Below are 23,046 nucleotides of genomic sequence, written 5' to 3' on the forward strand. Positions count from 1 at the left end.
CCACGGGAATAAATTCTTTTCTCCCACCAAGAGTCTTTCAACAAGGTTTACCAAGAACCCTTGCAATTTGATTCACCAAGAACCCTCTCACTTAGGTTCACCAAGAACCTTCGAACTAGGTTCACCAAGAACCCGAATATAACAAGATGATGAAAATGATTTACAAAACAAATGCTCCTTGAATGAGCTGATAATTGATACAATCAAATCCTCCTCTCTCAAAGAAATGTATCACACTAAGATTGAAGAACAACAGAGAAGTTGAGCACAAATATGATGAACTAGTTAAAGTGTGCTTACAAAATAATATATGATTACTAAGATAAAAACAAAATTAAACAAGCCTTTGGACTTGTATTTATAGGCAAAACGAGCAACTGGCCATTTTATAGTCATTGGGCTAATATATTATTTGTTTACTTTGAAAACAAGTTGTTTATAGCTGTTAGGTGTAGAACCCCGACGCAAACCGTTGATGGTTTCCTCAAGCATAAATTTAATTTAGCTTACTGCCTGAAACTGTCGATGCACCTGGGTCAAACCGTCAACAATTTGCCCTGTTTCTTTACAAACTTGATATTCTTGTTTACTTAGGTGCATGTTTTTGGTTTTAACTCAATTGGGACCAAGTATATAAAAGATTTACAATACTAGGATGATTTAAAACTTGTCCCTTATAAAAACGTAGTAAGTATAGGATATATATATATATATATATATATATATATATATATATATATATGAAACTCTTTGTTTTTGTTCTTTGAAAACTCATTAAGTTTTTTTATAAGAGTTTGGTGATATCCTATATACTTATATCCTAATATGAAATGCATTTGCTCAACTTTTGCTCAATGATCTTACATGAAACAATACCACAAGAGTTATAGTAGTTTCTACATCAAACACTCCCTATTACACTAAGACTTTATTGGATGTGCTTGAGTCCTTCTGAGTGATTGTCCGCTTTGATCTTTCCTACTTGAATGTCCACTTGATCCGATCTTTGCTTTTGATCCAATATTTTCATTTATTTGTCATTTGTACCTGTAGTAACTTGATCTGCAAAGATAAGTTACACTTGGAACTACAAAAACGTTAATATTATCAAAACACATTTAATATGATTACGTAACCACTAAGACTAAAAATCTCCATTCATTTAATCAATCACCCTACTAACCTTAAACATCAAAGCATTTGTTTGCTTGGTTGCTTGAGAAGCATCGGAATTTACCCATGGAGGCTAACCCTACGTATTGGCCAATAGTGTGTTAGCTCATTTTTAAATTAATAGGTAGTCATGACATTAATATTGTGGCATAATGGAATCTATTGGATCACTTTTTTTGGTACTTGATTTTCATATACACTTGCTTAAGAAGCATCGGAACTTACCCTGGAGGCTAACCTTATGTATCGACCAGTAGTGTGTTAGACTTATTTTCACATTAATTAGTCATATGACACTAATTTTATGACAGAGTGGAATCTATTGGATCCTTCTGATACTTGATTTTTGTATGCACAATCATGCTAATCTTTAAAATTTACTAGATTTATGCTACCACAAAGATGATTTGAAGCCTAAGATCAACAAATTCGAAAACAATCATTTAACCCTTGAGTTGCTTGAAAATTAAACAAAGTATAAAAATTCTAAGAAAGTTGTTAGTAATAAGGGGGAAAAAATCCTAAGAGGGGGCCTTGTTTAATGTCATCCCCTTTTTGTCTCTATTTGCACATTTTCCCTTTCTTCTCAAAGACAATTTTCTATGCCATTATTTTTTTATTTATTTGTGAATGCACACCCCTCGCGTTGGTATGCAAGTTTTTTTCCCGGTTTATCATTATTTTAAAATAATATATTAAATAATATCCTATTCGAGAAAATATTTTTAAAAATGATGCTCACATAATCTCGCTGTTTGGTCCAGTGAGATTTGTCACGTGTCAAGACTAACTTTTTTCCTAAGCAAATCTCGCTAGACCAAGGAGCGAGATTTACTGCGCATTCAATTTTTTTTATTAATAATCCAAAGTATATCATTTTCAAAAATCTTTTTAACTACAATTTGTAACATGGATTGTTTCAATTTTTTGTATTCTCCTTTTTATTTATTTATTATAATAATAATAATAAATTAAATTTTTGGAGTGAAATATCATTTATTAGTATAAATTTTCACATAGAATAAATTAAATTTTTTAATTTAATTAAAAAAATTATTTTTATCATAAATTAATATAACAGTCATACGTTATAAATGTATACTAATAACAAGATTATTTTTAATTAAAAATAATTATTATTGAAATTGTTAACTAAAAATATTAATAATTCTAATTTAAATTATATTTAAAACTAATAATAACACTTATTTAAATACAATCAAATGCCCCTTATAATTTTTAGTGCTTCTCCAATCCAACACTTATTAAATTCAACACTTCTACATAAGGAATTCTAAGTCACTTATTTATTTATCTTGATTGCAGTAGATCATACAATTTGTGCATACAGAATTCATGATACTTATTTGGTGTCACCACTATGAATTTCATGCAAAGATTATTTATTTGTCAAATAATGTCTTAATGTAATTTCTAAAATGTGAGTTCGTAACAATAGGAAGCAACAGATGGATGGATTCTTTTGCTTTAATATATTTTGCTTTGGTTGATCCTTATTCAAGTGCAATGACCAACCTTCAATAGGAATGAGCCACGTAGTAGTCATTATATGCTTATTACAGGAAAAGGCTCCAGTCTCACTATCTCAGCTTGAATACCAAGAATTTAGAAAGGCATGTGGTCATACCATACTTGTAGCCTCAATGTCTTCTTTCCTAATTATTGTTTCCCTTCTTCTTCTTCTTCTTCTTTCTTTTGAAGATATAATTAATTAATGGTTAAAGTGTACTAGTGGAGATCATCAGCAGTGGCTTTGATCATAGCATTTTTTGGGTGCTTGATTCGTCTTGTTTAGGTAATTACATTCAACTTTGATCTTGTTTTATTTGTCGTTTTTAGCACTTATATATGTATGCTTCTCTTCTCCTTATTGTTTAGAAAAGGTGAAAGCTCCAACCTACCTTCAAGCTATACATTCTAGAAGTCCTGAAACTGCATTTCTCATTTGATGTGGTATTCTAGATTTGTACGCCATGTGTGTATGAGATTTGTTTATTTTCTCTTTGGCTTGTACAGTTCATTAACTATCTTGTAGATATTAGAGAAGTTGCAGCATTGTACAAAGATAATCTTTTGGCCTTACTACATGTTGAAACCCCCAAAAAATATTCCTTTTGTTGCTTGAATCATTTGCCTAAATAGAAACAAAAATATGGTTTTTAATACTTGATAACATCAATATCCATATCCTTTGGATCCAAAGTATTAATGTTATCTAATATTAAAAGGATGATTTGCTTATTAATTATTTTCTTCATTTATCTTAGATTAATCTTCATTCATTAGTTAATTAATTGTTTGATTTAGGGATGGGGTTAGTGAATCCTAGTTCAACCAGGTTTTGAACATTAATCAATTATAACGTACGTATGATTGTTATATTGTTGACTAGTGACTCCCATTGCCAATATTCACCCATGCACTTTTAGTTATTTATTTGTTGTTGAACCAATATTCTATAATATAAATAATATCAAGTACGTATTGGAGCTCAAAATTTGATATACATATCCACCTTACAACTTACAAGCTCATGTTCTGGTTAACTAATTCTTAAAGTATAATTAATTTATTATTAATATACGAAAATTAAATTATAAATTTATCATTTGTTGTTACAAAACTTAAATTATAATTTTTATTTGTTGTTGAACCAACATTCTATAATATGAATAATATCATTTAGCGTGGTGTGGGCGTCCAATTATATAAAGAATCATTACTGTAAAAATTTTGGCAGAATCTCCTTTTAAAAAATGACCATATCACATCCATGCACCTGGTCAAATAAAACATTTTTTCTAGACAATTGATACCAGTATGTTCACAAATTTCGTTCACAACTTTCATACATATTCAACGTATCTAATTACTATAAAAATTTTAGAAAAGCCTCCTTTTAAAAAATGACTATATCTCATCCATGCACTTGTTCAAAAAATAAAAAAACATTTTTCCTAGACAATCAATACCAGTATATTCACAAATTTCATTCACAACTTTCATACACATTCAACATATCAAATTACTGTAAAAATTTCAGCAGAGTCTCCTTTTAAAAAATGACTATATCCCATCTTTGCACCTATTCAAAGAAAACATTTTTCCTAGAAAATCGATGCTAGTATGTTCACAAATTTCATTCACAACTTTCATGTACATTCAAAGTATCAAATTAATGCAAAAATTTTAGCAGAGTCTCCTTTTAAAAATGATCATATCCATCCATGCACATGTTCAAAGAAAACATTTATTCTCGACAATCGATACCAATATGTTCAAAAATCTCATTGAAAAGTTTCATGTATAAGTCCATGAGAAACAATACATAAGAGCACCTGTTCAAATCCATGCAACTACTAAAAGAAAATAATTTTAATCAAGAAGGTAGGAATGGTCACAACATTCATTTACAACTTTCATTCACACTTGTCATTCACAACTTTCATTTGCATATACATGCTGTGGAAAATGAATAAATATTTCTACTTATACATAAATAATACAACGATGCTATACAAATGAAAACAAAAAATAAAATGTTGTACAAATGAAATAAAAACAATCGATCCTACTACTCCATGCCGCATGGAGGTCGTCTCCTGTTTCGGGGTGGCTACCATCGGCGTCTGCCCTCTCCTAGTTGCTCCTCTGCGTCTGGTGTCCTATCTCATTGACGTGTTGTATGTCCAGCATCTCTGCCAATAGATATTGTATCATCTACATCCATGCGAAGCGGATGGGGAGATAACGCATATGAAGGTTGTGGACGAGACCGAGGTGGCATAGCAAGTGCATCCACCTCCTCCGCATCGAGAAGGTCGTCTAATAAGTATGACATCGAGGAGGTGGCAGCAGAGTCAGATGGGGCGTCTGCCTGTCTACTAGGCAGACCCACAATATCGGCACTTGTCGAAGGTGCATACGGTGCGGACAGGCTGAATACGTACTCCTCCTGTACAACAGGCAACGAGAAGGCTGGACTCAATGGACGACTGGATGAAGCTACTCGACCTCCTTGTACTGGAACTGGTCAACCTCCTCTTGCAGGCGGGGCAGGTCGCTATCTAGGGATCCGTCGACCGTCCTCATGAACAAGGTCCAATCCAACTCTCACTAAACTCTGAATTGCTAGATTTAGAGAGAGTAAATCAATCTCGTGTAGTACGTCCACCTATAATATACGAAAAAAATTGGTTACCATATTGACCTCGTAACATAGACAGTAAAAAAAGTAGATGTGCGTTAAAGTATTCTTACGAGACTCATATAGACAGTAGCGGTCCTATCCACGAAGCATCGTGCGATAAACTTATACCACGTATAGTATGGGTCATCTGGACGCATCGGACCGTCCTCTGCCACTCCCTGTATAATGTACTCTCACCGATGATGTCATGTAGTCACGAACATCTCGTGCTCTCTCACCCAATCCGTGACCCCTCAACCGCGTCCATCAATGTCATGTAGGTCATTCCCATGTACATCTACCCTTGACGTCAAAAAGTGGTTGAGAATGCCCTGCCGATAACCAAACTAACACATAATTCGGTCAGGAAGATACCACTCAATAATATGAAAGTATATGAGTGGCACTCGGGCTACCCACAAATCCCTCCAGGTTGCATAATCAGTGGATAGGTCGACTAGAATATCAGTCGTGTAGGGTGTCCATATGAACTGCACTTAAACTTAAGTAAAATGTAAGAGAACTAGACAATAGTGAAAAGTTGTAGTAGAAAGAGCAGCTTGGCAAGGAAGAAGCCATGTTTGGTCATGGCATTTGATGCAAAATACTATTTTCTTCAAATTGATATAAATTCAAATTTAATGCCCGTATTGCAATAACATTACTAAATCATATTTGTATGAAGTTTCACATAATGACATTCAACAAATATAAGCATGATTTTTAAATTATGATGTAGCAAACTGTCATTTGACAAATTATTAATGCAAATAATCTCAATTGCATGAAATTACTGAAAAGTAGATAGTTGTTCTTGTTTAAATTTATTCATATCGTTTAAACACTACACCCAATACCATATGGAATTCAAAATCAAACTTCACTGACCATAAAATTGTAACCAACATTATAAGGAATATCAAAATCAAACTTTTCTATATAATTCAAAATCAAACTTCGCTGACCATAAAATTGTAACCAACAATATAGGGTTTTTAACTCCTACCGATTACTTGCTTAATCAAAACCCCTTTGCGACTTTTTGTCCAAATTTCAAGGAATATCAGCACCTTTTCTTTTAAAAAAATAATATTAACTACACTTTCGCTACACAAAAATAAAATGATACTGTGTGAAAATAAAATCGAATCTATCATATGATTTTCTCCTTATTAACTAGTCAAGTATTCTTGTTTTCAATAGTCGTGAAAATAAAAATAAGAATACATGTATGCAAAGTAGAGTTATAAGTGATTGATAAAATTTTATTATAGTCATTTGTAGTGTAATTTTTGCATGTTAACTTATATAGTTCTTAAAAATTAAAAAAATAGGTTGTCCTTTTCATAATTTTTTTAAAAAAATTGAAAATAATAAAAAATTACACATTTAAACCAATTCTTTATTTTTTTTCCTTTCTAATACTACTCTTAAAAAGTTTAAAAGAAGATAAATTTGTAATACTTTTTTGAAAATTTTTAAAAAATAAAAATTTCAAATATGTACTTTAACATGCGTTTAGGAGTATAGAATTAGGATCACTACATTTAAATGAACACAAATTTAAATCCAAATTTTGAAATTCATACTCCCAAACTCTATCTTATTTCTTTTATATTTGTACTTAACTATTCATTAGAAAAGTATCCTAAAAAATTGCTTCAACTGTCAAGTTAGCAAGGTAATTCAATGAGTATTAATTTCATAAATTTTGTTTATTTTTTAGTGAATAATTAATTCCATTCACGCAAAATTTTGTTAAAAAATTTATTCTATTGATATTTACAGCAAATTAATTTTGCAGCAAATAGAATTACCAAAACTATAATATCAAAACTTATCCTTAAAAAATACAAGAAAAACCCTAACCTTGTAGCATACAACATATAACATACAACACACGAATTTGAGCATATAAATAAGAAAAATTTATCTTAATAAAACTACATTACAACATACTAAAAATTAAATTTCACATAACACATAACAAATGAAATGAATCGGGGAAAACCCTAACCTGTAGTTTTTGGGCGTTTTCAAACGAAGCCTTCAATCAGCAAATTGAAAGAGTTACGTAGTAATTTATAAGGCACACTAACAATTTGATTAATTAAACTAACAAACTCTTCAATCAAAATTATGAATTTCAATTTCAAAATAAATGAGCAAACGGTATATATTTTAACTTACCCCATCTCTTCTGTTTATATAGGTACTCCTCAATATTCATGAGGACCGTTTGATGAGCAACGGTCACCTAGCACACGTCCGGCATCTGCAATCTGCCCTCAGCAATGGTCACCTGTAGTTCTCTCCGTCTCTCTGCGTTCATCTGCATAGGCCTCTGCTCTCTGTTCGCGCACAAAAGTGAAGGAGAAAGGGCTGTTGAAGGGCCGAAACAAATCTTGCTGCTTGATCCAGTGAGATTTGCCACTCATCAACTTACAAATTATTTTCGAAGTAAAACTCGCTGTTTCGTTTAGCAAAATTTGCAGGAAGATAATGTCACGCGTCACCACCAAAGTCCTACCCGTGGCAAATTTTGTTGCTTTGTCCAGCGAGATTTGTTTGAATCTCACTGGACCATAGAGTAAGATTACGTGAAGTCATTCTGAAAAATATTTTTTCAAATAAGGTATTATTTAATATATTATTTTAAAATAATAATAAATCGGGAAAAAAACTCGTTTGTATGCCTCTACCCTTGTTTGGTTCATGGATAAGGGGTGGAATAGAATCAAAATTCTATTTCCAACTCCAATTCTTATGATTAGTATTTTATAAGTTTGTAGTTGCACTAGTCAAAATATTAATTCCCTCATTCAATGAAAGACTATCCTAATTTTTTTTGAATACCTTTTTTTTGAATAATAATAATAATAATTATTATTATTATTATTACTATTATTATAATAAAATAATAGCTATGATAAAAAAAAACAATAACCACTGTCGTAACAATACTAATATATTAATAATTATACGAATAGTAATTATGATAATTTTTTTTAAAAAAACAACAATAACAGTCAAAATAATAATAATAATAATAATAATAATAATAATAATAAAGATAGAAAGAAAAATAAATAGTATTAATAACAACAACAATAACAATATTATTATAAATTATTATAATGTAGCAACAATAACAACATCACCACTAATTACAATAACAATAATAATGAAAAATATTGGTCCTCACAGGCATGGCGCGATGGAAAGGCATTAGCATGTAAAAAGAAGCATCAGAAGTTCAATTTCAGGTAGATACACTCATGGAACCAGCGGTACCTGTGGATGGTGAGAATTTACTCTGTGAGCCAGCGAGGATTATGAATTGTGAGAGTTCGGTTTGTGAGCCAGCAGGAACCGTGGATGGTAAGAGTTCTTTGTGAGCCAGCGAAGACCGTGGATGGTAATGAAGATGTGTTTCGGGGGTCAGGTTGACCAAACGTCCAAATGATGCACGAAAACTGTATCCGCATTTCGAACTTTACCTAATCAACGAGACCTAGAAGGAGGACACTGATCCGTAGATTTGGTGCCGCACCAAGAGATCCGAAAGGCTTATTGGTGGCTGAAGTTCCTATGTAATAATAATAATAATAATAATAATAATAATAATAATAATAATAATGAAAAATATTATTACCATTAGAAAAATAAAAAATATTAATAACATCAACAATAATCACAAGAATAATAAATAATAGCATTATTAAGAAATCTACAAAAAAATGTCATCGTCATTGTGTCATTAATATCAAAATTGTTAAACATATAATCCAAAATTTGTATAAATCTTAAATGAAAACAATGTTGAATTAAAGTTATACATTTAAAATTACAAAATTATAATAATATAGGGTTTATAAATGTAGACCTTGGATTCAAATACGACCCAATACAATTTTTACTACGCCTTATCTAAATCCACACAAATTCAAATTTAATGTCTAAAATTCAAATTCCTAAATGCAAAATAAGAACATTTTTAAAAATAACTTATTTTTTTATTTTATTATACCAAACATCAAAGAATACCAAACCTAGAAAGAAATATAAGCTGCAATTGCTAAAATAATTCTATTTTATTAATAAAACATTCAAACACTAACCACATTGAATTTCTATCTTGATTTCATTCACACCTCAATTCCTTATTACTTCAATTCCATTCCCCCAATCAAATGGGAGAGCAGCTCTAGTAATTTAAGAATGAAACTAGGATTTTGTGTTTACAAGCATGCATGCTTTGTTTTGCGTTGCCTCTTGGAATGTTCGTCAACGATAAGAAGGTGAAACCCTAATACAACCACATTCTTCCATATTCATAGAAAGCTTTTGCCCAACCTAAAGTCCGTGCAGGCAACATAAGTCAGAAGTGCTTGCCCTTTGGTAGCTTATGGAACAATCAAAACATTATCCCCGGTATACACCATAAATGTCAAGAACAGCTCGTCCCTCCATTTACAGCATATGACATTTTTACAACATCATCAAGGTAGGTAACCAAAATTATTCCCCTCTTCGTGTTCCCCCATACAAAAGAATGTTGTCAATTCAATCATCATTGCACCCTGTACTCCCTAAATTGTTCCCAACAATTCGACCCAACTTGGTCTGTTGACTGAGCAAAGGAGTCCATCTGGCATTTTTTATGATACTGGGTGCTGGTGCTTTTACTCAATTGTATGTTCTTGTTCTTGGGGATCCGCCAGGAGTCTGGTTTTTACCAAGGGGAATTTCAGGCCATGGATCGAATGTACATTTTGCATTCTGTCTCATTGGATAAGATGAGCATTCATTCGGATTGTAACCACTAAAACCATAAGAGGGTGGGGGAGAAAGAAGGAAGGTATTGTATGCAGGTCCAGAGCGTCGCAGTGGACTAGAACAGGGAGATACAGGCAAAGACGTGATTGTTCTCACGGTTTCCCTGCACATTATAAATTTAATTAATGGCTACAAATTATTCAATATTTCAAAAAATTGAACTCAATAAAGCATATAAGAACAAAAGAGTCAAAATCTTTTTTTGTGTTGAACTTGAACCTTTTTCTTTTTTTTTCGATTTTTGCATTTTTCTGGGTTCGTGATCACCCTTTTTTTTTTGTTCAAAAGCTTTGGGGAGTAGGTGGCAACATAGCTACCTTGAGGTTTTCATAGCTCTTGAAACTGTGACCACTGGTTTCGTCATATAATCTCCGTCGGATGAAGCCATACTCGTTCTGTTAGAATGGACCTCCGAGGCCGGCTGCCACAGAAAGTAAATGCAAGAAGTTACATCCAGCCAAATGTTAGGCTCCAACAAAGTAATGTTGGAAGATATCTAATTTTACATATGTAGCAAGTTGAATAGCCAATGAGAATACTAAGAACATTTGCCAAAACAATGGGTAGCCAGACTTCTTTCTACACATGAAATAAGGGAGTAGTTCCAGAGTTATGTGTCAAAGAACAATAAATTATTTCTCGGCAACCACACACACAAGAATGCTAGCAGAAAATTTTATATGAAGATATTTCTTGCAATTTTCATGTGCATTATGTTGTTCTCTGCAGAAATATCAATGAACAGACATTGCGTCCATCCCACTTCACCAGAAACTTTTGCCTCAAACACTTAAGATATTACAGAAAGCTCTAGCAAAACCACATGTCATCAATGCCTAAATCCAATGCCAAGTTTATGCTTATGAAAACATCAAAAATTGACAATTAAATCAACCAGTCTTATATTCATTAGCAGTCCACAATTATGGTGATGGGATTTGACACACTTCACTTATTTGATGATTTTAACTACAAAGGAGGTTGTTGTGGACTCGTAAGAAAGCCTTATTAGCTGCACAAAGCCTTCTCATTTGCACAATGGCCATTTTGGGATTCCCCAAAGACAGACTCCTACATAACCCAGAGTTCCGAACCAGTTCTTACTAGTTCATTAGATTATGCAGCAGAAGAATTCTACTAAAATCAATTAATTCAAGTTGGACATAGTGAAAGATAATTCTCATATGCATAAACCAATTTCACCAAAGTAATACGAGCATCCAGAATGCTCTACCGGTGTGCGGCATCCATTAAAGGTGCAAGGGAAGGCATCCCTGGTTATATTGATGTTTGCAGCTCTTGTTGTAGCTTGGTCTTGAACAAAAGGGTGGTCTAGTAGTTCTAAGGCCATTGGGCGTGCAGATGGCTCCCGTTGCAAGCATCGCTTCACAAAATCTTTTGCATTATTAGAAAGATTTTCAGGAATTTCTGGAATATCTTTGCTGTTTCCAATTTTAAATATTGCAGCAACCTGTTGATTCAAGAATAATATTTTTTTATCAGCCTGTTAATTCAAGAGTTATAAAATGATTTTGGTCCAACAAACACTTCAAAGTTCACCATGGAAGGAAAAGAGAGAAATACAACAAAATATGAGAATATAATCTGATTATTGGATACGCACCCCTTCATACTGGCTCCAAGGTGGCTTTGATGTTGCCATTTCAAGAATTGTACATCCCAAGCTCCAAATATCGACAGTGAGGCTGTATCCATTTGTATTCATTACAACCTGAAAATAGACATTGTTAGGGGAACAAACTTTGGCGAACAACAGACTCCAACCAGGGAAAAAATTTAAAAAAAATTGGAAGGAAAGAACCCAAAAAAAAACTGAAGATGATGAATTAACAACGACGACGATGATCATGATGATCATGATGTGTGTGTGTGAGAGAGAGAGAGAGAGGAGATACCTCAGGTGCCATCCAGTAAGGACTTCCCTTGAAAGACAGCATTGATGAACAAGCTGTGATCTGGTTCAGAAAAAGCATGGAAACAAAACAATTATACAATTTTATTAAGTATGTAATCTAAATAATTTTGTTGGATTTTATCAGCTAAAAATATTTGCAACCATGAGTAAGATGACCTTTTATACCAGCAGATTCCATGTCTTTATCAAGGCTCAACTCGATGGTATGGGTGTTATATCCAAACTTGAAGGCAACAGGTTCAAATCACAGAAATAGTCTCTCCAAGTGTGGAGGTAAGGCTGCATGCAACCCTCCCCAGACCCCGATTAGCAGAGGAACCTTGTGCACTTGGTGTTGCATAAACATTACATGCCCTTACGCTCTACTTGTTAGTGAAGAAAATGGAAGAAAACACAGAAAACAGGGATGTTCATATTTGTATAAGAACCACACAAAAAAAAAATCCCTACTTTCCATGTTTTCTTGGCAGCCAAATGGGGCAGAACTGAAATACCATTGTTTTCCTTTTCTCAGTACTCCATTATGTTGGCTATTATTCTGCTATATTTTTATCTTTCTATCAAACTTTAGTCCTATGTTTCTTGTTTTTTGAATTGCAGAAGCAAGACCTACATGTTTAGCCATGCCGAAATCTGCAAGCTTGATTTCACCATTAGGATCAACCAATATATTTGCTCCTTTAATATCCCTGCAAGGAAATGCACAACTGCTTCTTAAAGATAGAGGGGAAAGCTAGAATTTCACATAACAAAATTAACCATTCAGTGATCCTCACTAATTTTAAACAAAAGTACCTGTGGACTGTATTTCTTCCATGTAAGTATGCAAGCCCAGAAATGATCTGCCTTGTATAGTTTTGAATAACAGGCTCCTTAAAAGGACCATATTCCTGTAGTAATTTGTGGATAGAACCACCAGAGACATATTCCAAGTAAACTGATAGTGCTTCTTCACCCTGAAAACACGATAATCTAAAGTTATCAAAAGAAAGTACCTTCGCTTAACCCCTTCGATTGAACAAACTGAGGATTTGCTTGCATGTCGGAAAAAAAGATTTCACTAAACCACCCATACCCTGCCCTCGCTTCACCAGTGCCCCCCACACCCCCCTCCCCAGTGGAAAGAAAAGCCTCATCTCTGGGCCTTTTTACATGTATGAGCAGATATGAACACGAATGTTTAACCTTTTAGAAACAAGATATTAGCTCATACCAGTTCACTTCCATAGTACTGAACAATGTTTGGATGTGAAAGTTGGCTAAGCAAAGTTATCTCCTGTTGACAATAACAAAAAAAAAGTTACAAATCCATCGCATCCACATTAACATATCGAGCACCAAAAGACAAGGTAAGTGTGAAGTTCTTAAGTCAACTGTATACAAAACAAGTACCAATTAAAGTCTTGACAGGATTCAAAGAATGAAAAGATTACTTGATTCAGTTGCTTGAGGCATTCTTTGGATGTTTGATCATCAGAAACAACCCTAACTTCTTTGATAGCACACATTTGCCCATTTTCACTGTTACATTTGCAACCACACATCAGAAGTACAAAATAAATGGAAAAATAAATAAATAAATAAATAGATAAATAGGCACCTAGACAAACACACACACACACACACACACACACAGAGATATTTGAAATGACATAATATTATTCTAGTTTAAAATTATTTTAGACCACATTTTTTTGGAACAGCGTACAAATACCCCATATTGTTATTAATGGTAATCATCATCATTTTTTTAAGAGGAAAAAAAAAACACTATCTAGGTTCATAAATAGTAAATAGTCACTAGTAACGGCTAGTAAAATTTTGTTGTTTGAGAACGTTAAATGATGCTTCACATCATTATATGATTAATATTACTTATTCAAACTAATTACATGTAGAAAAGAATAGAAAATAGAGCAATGGCCAAATATTCAATCATTATGACAATATATGACATTTTAATACAAGTGACCCTTCATTACGCAGTTAGTAATTTAATTTTCATTCTATATATGTTACTAAAATTCCCTTCATTTGTATGAGGAATCACTTTACCTGTTAAATCCAAGGTAGACATGCCCAAAAGTACCTCTGCCTAGAAGCCTCCCTTTCTTCCACTTTGAAAGAGTATAATTTGCATTTTCAGCCACTCCACTACCCCTTGAGCTGGGTAAGGCAGTAGGACTAGTAGGAGAACTGGGTGGAAGAGGCAACCGATGACACTGACTCTTTCCATCTTCCTGCTTCCCCATTGAAGTCTCTAGACTTGAAACACCTAACCGTGGATGAAGAGGGGATGTGGTGGCAGTGGCTCCTCTAGACCCATGACATGGGCTTCTCGGCCTTGAGTTGAGCTTCATTTCACTATGCCCTCTGTGTTCAACACATGACACAGGCATCTGTTAGCCAGCTTTGAAGAACCAAGAAAAAAATATCCTTGTTAGGCTAATTATTCCTTATTTTCTTTGTAACAAAATTTAGCAATTCAAAATGTCCATATCTTCCAATGCGAAAGAAAAATATTATCATTCCAGTTCAATGTGATACGGAACTATTTATTATATACCAATTATTAATATTCAAAGGAAGATGCAGAATCTCAAAAATTGCCCTCGCCCATGAGACAATTCAGCTCAACTGATGGGGAATTATGCTTCTGCACGTCAGTTTGAATGGAACATTAAGGGAACAGCACAAAAGCTAACATGAGAAACCCCCACCCCCCAACACACACACACAAACAAACAAAGAAAGAATCAAATAGAAGTACTTTGTTTTGAAAAAGTAAATGTAGATGGAATCAAATAGAAGTACAACTCACTTGTAAGAGGAAAAGAGAACAGATACGCAGACAGTTTACCTGTATTCTGATTGTAAAAGGAAAAAGGCCATGGGCAAAGCAATCAAAAAACCTTAACAGGAAAAAAAGTGCGGAGAGAGAGAGAGAGAGAGAGTATATCAATCCTTTCTTTTTTTTTTTTTAAAAAAAAAGTTCTAGTGTTAAAGTTGTTTATTACAGAACAAAATGATCAATCAATCAAATTAAAAATATAAACTTTAAAAGGGGAAGCCCCATACAATAAGCAATCAAGATCTTAAATAATGAATTAATTATCGGGAGAGAGAGAGAGAGAGGGCGTAGGGAAATCAATTAAACCCTAGGACGGGTTCCCTGCTGATCGGTTAGATTGAATTAATAGCGAGCGTTTATAATAACATTTTTTACCCCACATCAATTAAATTACCACATATAATAGCACTAGATATAATCAAAGAACCAATTTCGAATCATGAAATCAATACAAACAATCCCCAACACATAAAAATTTCAAAACTCGAAAAAGAAACACACCCCCCAACAAAAGCCAGAACTCGAGCCCAAAGCAGAGCACCAATAAGACCAACCTGTAAAGACCAAGCTGAGCATGCTCATGAGGAAGGGGATCGTCGGAAGAAGACCCAGATGAGCTCACACTCGAAACGGAGACGGACCCAGATCCAAGTCCAACCACATGATCATTTGCCGGCGACGGAGTGGACGATATCAACGGGCGGGGCAGGGGAAGAGGGGTCTTATCTCCCCCATCCGAATCAAAACCCGAAAACGCAGAAGACAACCTACCAACCCCATTAGCAGCCGCAAATTCCCTGCTGTTCCGCGGCGAATTGCGCGTCAAGAGTGTTCCAGATACTTGGTCGAGGCTCTTGGGCTTCTCTTTAGTTTTCTTCTTATTATCCTCGATCGCTGCTTCGCTGAAATTGATTTTGGCTCTTTCGGGATGTTGTTGCTGCTGCTGCTTGTTCTTGCTAGATTTCCTCCCCCACCAAGCAGGCATTTTGACTGATAATCCAACCAGAGAGAGAGAGAGAGAGAGAGAGAGGCGTAATTAATTAGGATTGAGAAGAAGGCGAAGAAGAAATTGAGATGGAAGAAGAGAAAGTTTGGTGCGAGTGCATATGGTTGTGATTTATATGGAGAGGCTTCGAGGAAGAAGAGGGGAAGAAGAGAGAGAGGGGAGGGGGGTGGGAATGGATGTGAGCGAGAGAAGGGTGGTGGGGCCAAGCAACAGTGAGGAACAGCTAAGCCAGTTTGAGACGGCAGGCGGTGGTTGGGTTCATCCCGGGACATGACGTGGCAAACGTACATAGACACACGGAGAGACACATAATGCGTTCATGCATTCACCGGAGGCCAAGAGAGCAACAGTGGAGAGAGAAAGTAGATAGAGATGGAGAGAGAGAGAGAGAGAGAGAGAGAGAGTTTCTCGTGGGTTTGTACGTGAGTCTCCACTGACCACTGTGTCCTTTTTTTATTTTATTTTTCATTTATTATTATTATTATTAATTGTGTTTTAGGGTTCATTTAAAGTGGAAAAAAACATTTACTATATTTTTCCTCCATATAAAATATTATTAAAAATAAAAAATATACATAATTCATAAGGTTATATTTTATTTTATTGATCTGATACAATTTTTATTTTTTATTTTTTATTTTTTATTTTTGTAACTAAATATTAAAAAGTGAATTAATTAATATTTCTATTTCCTTCTTCTAAAATTTCCCAAGAGAGCCACAAGAAAAATCCACACTTACTTGAACGTGTTGTCGGAGATGGGAGAAGAAAAAACGAGTGTCATGGACATGGAAATGGAGAGCGACCGAAAAACCATTAGGCGGAGCGTAGAGGGAGCCTTCTAGTGGGTGCGTGTGGGTTGGGCATTGGATTTGGTACCGATATTTTTAGCTTTCTTTTTAAGTATAACATGTTAATATCCCAATTTTTTTATATATATTTCTATCTGTAGGGGAAGACTTGCTGTGCCGCGGTGCACGACCTTCTCACTTATGGCTGCGCATGCAAGGAGTCGTCTGGATTGAATTCGATGCGGTGCCTTTTTGGGGCTGAGTTTTCAAAAAGACAATAACAAAATTATTAAATAATATTAAGTATGAAATTTATTCAATTAAATTTTAAGAAGGGCAAAAGAGGAAATTTTCGAATCATTTTTTTTGCTTATCAACATTTTGTATACATTTCTTACTGTCTTTTAATTGGAGGAATACTGGAGAAATAATTAAATTTGGTAGGCATGAAATTAATAGCGTTAATAGATTTCAATATTTTAGATATATTATATATGTTACACAGGAAATTGAAAAAGATAAAATAAAAAAAGTGATGTAAAGAATTAGAGTGGTAATACGCATAAGTGCTTTAAGCATTGTTTGTGATTGTAAAATATTTTAAAATTTTTTTAAGAAAATATTCTTTAAAATGATCGTAACAATGATTATGCTGCGTATGAATCTGACTATTGAATAACTGAGAGACGATATATCGAGCAAGTGAGACGACAAAGTTAAAGCAGATGGATGGCAATGAGAAATGTAGGGGTGCCTTTTTTCTTTTTATCCTTTGGTATTACACCATATTTAGGTCCGCCCCCTCCCTTTCTTTACTCATTCGCTGGTGCCAAAAAAACAAATACTTTTAACTTTTTCCCCTTCAAATCTTCATATGTATTTATGTTTTCCAATTTAAATAAGTGAGAATATTTTTATGATTTTAAATTTTAATCCAAATTTAAAAACTCTATATTTTATTTATCTCATAAATTCTTCCAAATATATGTAAATTACATTAAATAAATAAGTTTTTGATTAATTTGATTTGTAGAATACCTATTAAAAAGACTAAATTAATTATACAAAAAAATAAGTTATTGTAATGAAGATTTTGTTTATAAATTAATAATAAAAAATAGGAATAAAATAACTATTTCTAAATTTTAGCATATAAACGTATATTTATTTCTTATTACATATTAGATAAACCAATAAGAAAACATGCAAGGAGTACTATGCCCTTCTACTCTTAGCTTTTTCATCGAATTTAAATAATTATTCTATGAATTAAACTAGTCTTAGTTTTTAGATTCTAGTTACTTTAAGCATTCTAACTATATATGTAGTTGCAAGTGAACCAAGCAAGCAAGAAAATTTTCATTTTTAATTGTTAATACTTTTAAAAGAAAATCAAAATTGTAGTACCTTTTTTGTGGTTTCTTTTAAATGCGTGCAATATTATATAAAGTTATAAAACACAATCATTAAAATTTATAAGACATTTTTGACATTGATGCATCTTAGTTTCAATTCAAGGGGAATATGATAGGATGTTTTGAAAATTGAATGCATAGCGATGGTAGGCTCGCCAAGGCTTCGGTCCTTAACTAGCAAAAATAATATTTATAAAATCTAACTTAATCTCAAGTTCAGTAGAAAGTGGGGAAATCGGGTGTTAATCCTTAGGGACTTAAAGCGCAGTTATCAAACCATTTCCAAATTAATCTATTGTAGTCTTGTGTAAAAGAAAAGTAAAAGATGATATTTTTTAGGGTATTTTCTATCAACCCCTGAAAAGCATGTAAATCTAACTTAACTTTACTCCTACAAAACAATGCTTAATCATGAATGACACATGAGATGTTGTTTGCATAATCTAAGTTCAATGAGTTTACCACATAAAACTAACTGGAACCTGGCTAAACAATCCAAGGAGCTGTTTGATGGCATGGAGTAGTAAAGGTGCGCCAATCTTTCGGAGCACGGTCGGGAACCAGAGTATACTCTATCACAACGATCATAAGAACCTCTGTGGGAGACTTTAGCCTAATACGTGTACCTGACTGAAGTTGTAGAAGTGTTATCCTGTCAACCAAACATTCATCACAATCAAGCGGTAAAGAGAAAGCATACAAAAAGATCAATCCTTTGTATTTAGTACGTCTGCCACCAATGCTAGAAGGAACAAGAGAATGATTATGTAATATAAACGAAGATTACACAAATTTCGCCGGTTGTCATAGGTCGTCAGACACTTCGTGCACACACCAAAACAAAAATTGAATTCTACTCTAACTAATCTACAATGACTCTCAATGACATCTTAAGTCTGTCACTAACCTAAGAGAGGCCAAAGAGGAACCTAAAGCTCATCTTCGAAGCGATTATTTATAGGCTCTTGGGTTTACAAGGTTTGATTTTCAGTTTAAGAAAGTTTGCAGCAAATCTCCCGCAGAATATCATCGTTGTTGACCAAGTCGTTCCCATGCTTCCCTAATGTGCACCCTGGTCGAGACTTGTAGGAAATCAAGAATTTGAATCTTTGATGTCTTTGACTTAGTCGCCCGTCAGGGTCTTGCTGGTCGAATTGATGGTTGAGACTTGCAAGATCTCGAACTTTAGGAAATCTCAGAAACTCGACATAGTCGTCCCTCAAGGTCTCTTGGTTGACCACTTGGTCAATGTTCTCGGTATTTCTTGGCTCATGAGAGTTAAGTATCTCACCTTAGTCACCCTTGACAATCACATGGTCAATCACTTGGCCAACTTGTTGGCCTCACAAGGTTTAAAATCTTGTTTTGATGACAACAAAGTAAAAGAACTTAACATATTTGGTTAAGTGAAGTTTTAAGACTCAAGAATGTTGATAAAATACTAAGGTCAAGTGCTTGAAAAGACTATTGAAAGCTTGTACTTAAAGCTAGAAGAACTTGATGAAATATGTACGTAAGTCAATGAGCTATGAAAGAAGTCAAAGAAAATACATGAAGATATTGAAAGCAAAGCAAATATATGAAGATACTGAGAGCGAAGCAAATAAATGAAGACTTAGCGCTTAGAAAGTTATAGTCATTTAAGAAGTCTCATGTAAGTACTTCAAACGATTTCAATATGAATACATGAAACTCTTGGGTTAATTACTTGAACCTAGATACATTTTAAAATACTTGGAAAATATTTTTATAAGGTCAAAATTTATTTCAAAAAGGTTAATATTATTTTTGGAATGAAAAACACCAAAATAGGATACTCAAAATTCCCTTCTTTTTTTCTATATCTGCATTGATGTACAATTTTATCTATCAATAGTTCTTTATCTTAAAAAGTGTTCAACATGAAAGTTGCGAGACTTTCTCCTAGCTTTCTGTTGATACCAAGAACATCCAATTTGGAGTTGTATATAAAATGTTATGACCAAAATACTAAAGGATGGTTGAAGTTGACAAGCGCCTCACAGATCCATATTAGGCAACTAACAGGCTTCTAAGGTTGAGTCAGGCAATTGACACAACACTGAATTTTGAGATTCGTTGGTTTTTTGGTTTTTTAAAGTGATAGGCGCTTGAGACTTTTTGATAGGCGACCGACCTTTGTAAAATTCAAATTTAAACAGCATGGGAAAGTTTCCAAAAGTGTTCACTTGACCCCCAAACTTTGTAAAAACTTCGAGAATACTCAAAGCAACTTGGGGATTACAAAAATTACACTTTTTCTATCTATAAGTACACGTTAAACCTAATAATCAAACACAACCACAACAATCAGTCTCTAATTCTCATACTCTTCAAAAAGCCTTCTTGCTCACACTTTTTTGCTAAAGTATTACTGAGTTTTTGCTGATACAATCACATGGTTCTTGTGCTCTACTTGAAATCTTCAATCTAAGAAAGAATCCCGGTGATAAATTACTTGAGCTTCACATTTTTATATTGAATTTGATTGAAGTATATTTGGTTTAAACTTGTACTAATCAACTCTGTTTTGAGAGTGTCTTTATACACAAGAATTGTTTCTTGTTCTTGTTGTTTTTTGCGGTTCAGGATTGTTGAATCATTGGGTTACTGAGCATGGGGTATCGCTTGGAGAGGAGTGCTCCATCCTACTTAAAAGAGTGTGTAAACGGTTTGCTCCGCCTGGTTAAAGGAGTGGTATAGTGCAATCCTTGGGTGGTGTACCTAAGGCGAGGACGTAGGCGGGTATAGCCGAACCTCATAAAAAATCTCAATGCCACTCTCTTTCCTATTCTCTTTAAATTTTAGCACATATAAACTGCGTGGATTCTTATATGAATTGTTGAATATTAATTTGCTTTTGGGAATTTCGAAAACCGTAAGGGAGTATGTTAATTGATCAATATTATATTGTGGAAACCGTAAGGGAGTACGTTGATTGATTAATACCAAAACTCATTAATATATTGGTTGATTACATATATAAATTCAAGATATGTATATGATATCAATATTTGAATTTTGGAAGCTTGGTTGAATTTTCTATTTTATTTCATATTGCGATATCAAGCTCACCTCATTGATTGGATTGATATTAAAAAGCTGGAATTTGAATATTGAAGTTTTGATCATCATCATCGTTCATTAGTAAAAACTAAATCTTAGATTGAGTGTTGGTTATTACAAATCAATTGTACTTGTGAAGTTGTTGTGTTGTAGAGTGTGATTGCAAATTAACTCAAATTGAAAAAGGGGTTAATAATTAACTAAAAGAAATTGTAAAACAAGAATTTACAAAGAAAATTTTAAAATCCCAATTCACCCCCCTCTTGGGAGTATATCTTACTTTTCATGACCTTTGCAGCATTTCGATCTCAATCTGAACTTCAGAATCTATAGTGGAAGACTAGGTCGCTCCTTTGTGTTGCTAGTCACGCCACTTGGTCGGACAAAGACTTATTTTTCTTTGATGACTGAGGCTTTGGGAGCTTGGCTAAACTTCTGAATTTAAGCTTTATGTACTCCAGATACTCCTTTAGCGTCTTACATGCCTAATTCGTTGGTTTTAACCTGTGTTTCCTGAAAAGACCAACAAATCTTGCACAGCTCCGAACAATGATAACAATGGGTAGATAAATAATAAAGTGAGGACAAGAAAAGGTAAATGAGGGTCTAAACCCCCAACTTACACTTTGCTAGTCCTCAAGAAAAGCAAAATCTAAGAAAATTCTAAAATCCTATCTACCTTCCCTTTCATGGGAAACACGGTTACATTTTCCATATGCAACAAGACTTTAAACCTCTAGGTTGATCCTAGTGGACGAGTTCTATTCTTGTGAGGGTTTCCAAGGTGATACCCACAAAAACTAATTCAATGAAAAAAAATGAAAACACATGCAACATAGTCACACCATTTTACAAATAAATAGTACGATCGACCTATTGACGAGGAACCTCGTCTTGGCAGGGTGCAAAGCCATAGTCGTCAAGCAAGGGGTTGGGATGAGGCTTGGGATGAGTCCGGAGAGGAGTTCAGAGATGAACCTTGCTCTGGTACAGGTGGAAAAGACATTGTGGCGAGTGAGAATCGGGAATGGATTCCGAAGACATGGTGAGAGTGATGGAATAGGGCAAGAGACAAAGTCAAAAGGAGGTGAAAAAGAAAAAAAGAAAAAAGCAGGAGATGAAGAGTCGAGGGCAAAGCATGGATTTAAGCGACTTTCGGTGTTCTCGACCAGGGTACACCTAGCTCAGCGCTAGTCGCGGATAGGTCTACCCTCTTAGTATTTTCAAATTTCAGCAAAATTCAGGGACTAGACCTAGTCACCTATATGTATGAAGGTCGCCCCTTTAGTCGCACCCCCAACTTATCCTAAGACCTACTCTAAGGACTCTAAACCATACTTAGTCTACCCTATACAACTTATGGACTCAAAAAAGAAAAGGAAAATTATTGGGTTGCCCCCCGGAAATGTTAAGTTTACCGTTTTCAACTAGACACTCTAAAACTCATTTTGAACTCAGCTGGATTCGAAAGAAAATTTTCCTCCTCCATCTCCTTGTCACACTTTGGCTGGCTTACCCCCCAACTTTGCCTCTAGATCGGGATCCAAGTCATGCATTTTTCTTTGTAGTTCATAAGAATCCTTTGGGCTAGATGAAAAGGAACTCTTGGGCAGCGATGTCTCTTCCAATGGATCCCTCCACAGACTTGAGGGAACCTCTTCCCCAACAACTTGATTAATCAGGCCTTTGTCCACAGCTTGGACGAATTAATGTGCATGTCGGGGAGTATGAAATATGTTCA

General features: G+C 34.2%; 1 protein-coding gene across 2 annotated transcripts; it reads right to left on the reverse strand.

Moving 5' to 3' along the window:
* Positions 1 to 9,458: 9,458 nt before the first annotated feature.
* LOC131155902 (mitogen-activated protein kinase kinase kinase 3) lies at positions 9,459 to 16,267 on the reverse strand. 2 transcript variants are annotated; one of them, XM_058109353.1, is made up of 11 exons: positions 15,564 to 16,264; positions 14,214 to 14,531; positions 13,592 to 13,679; positions 13,372 to 13,434; positions 12,954 to 13,114; positions 12,772 to 12,847; positions 12,139 to 12,198; positions 11,847 to 11,954; positions 11,457 to 11,693; positions 10,540 to 10,643; positions 9,459 to 10,325 (listed from the first exon to the last, which is right to left on the reverse strand). In XM_058109353.1, the coding sequence occupies exons 1-11, from the start codon at positions 15,992 to 15,994 to the stop codon at positions 10,073 to 10,075; spliced, it is 1,899 nt and encodes a 632-aa protein (XP_057965336.1). In that variant the 5' UTR covers positions 15,995 to 16,264; the 3' UTR covers positions 9,459 to 10,072. The 2 variants fall into 2 exon arrangements, with proteins under 2 accessions (XP_057965336.1, XP_057965343.1); XM_058109360.1 differs by lacking the exon at positions 11,457 to 11,693 and having other exon boundaries at positions 15,564 to 16,267.
* Positions 16,268 to 23,046: the final 6,779 nt, after the last annotated feature.

The sequence above is a fragment of the Malania oleifera genome, chromosome 1 (genome assembly GCF_029873635.1).
Source record: "Malania oleifera isolate guangnan ecotype guangnan chromosome 1, ASM2987363v1, whole genome shotgun sequence".
In the NCBI taxonomy this organism is placed as follows: Eukaryota; Viridiplantae; Streptophyta; class Magnoliopsida; order Santalales; family Ximeniaceae; genus Malania; species Malania oleifera.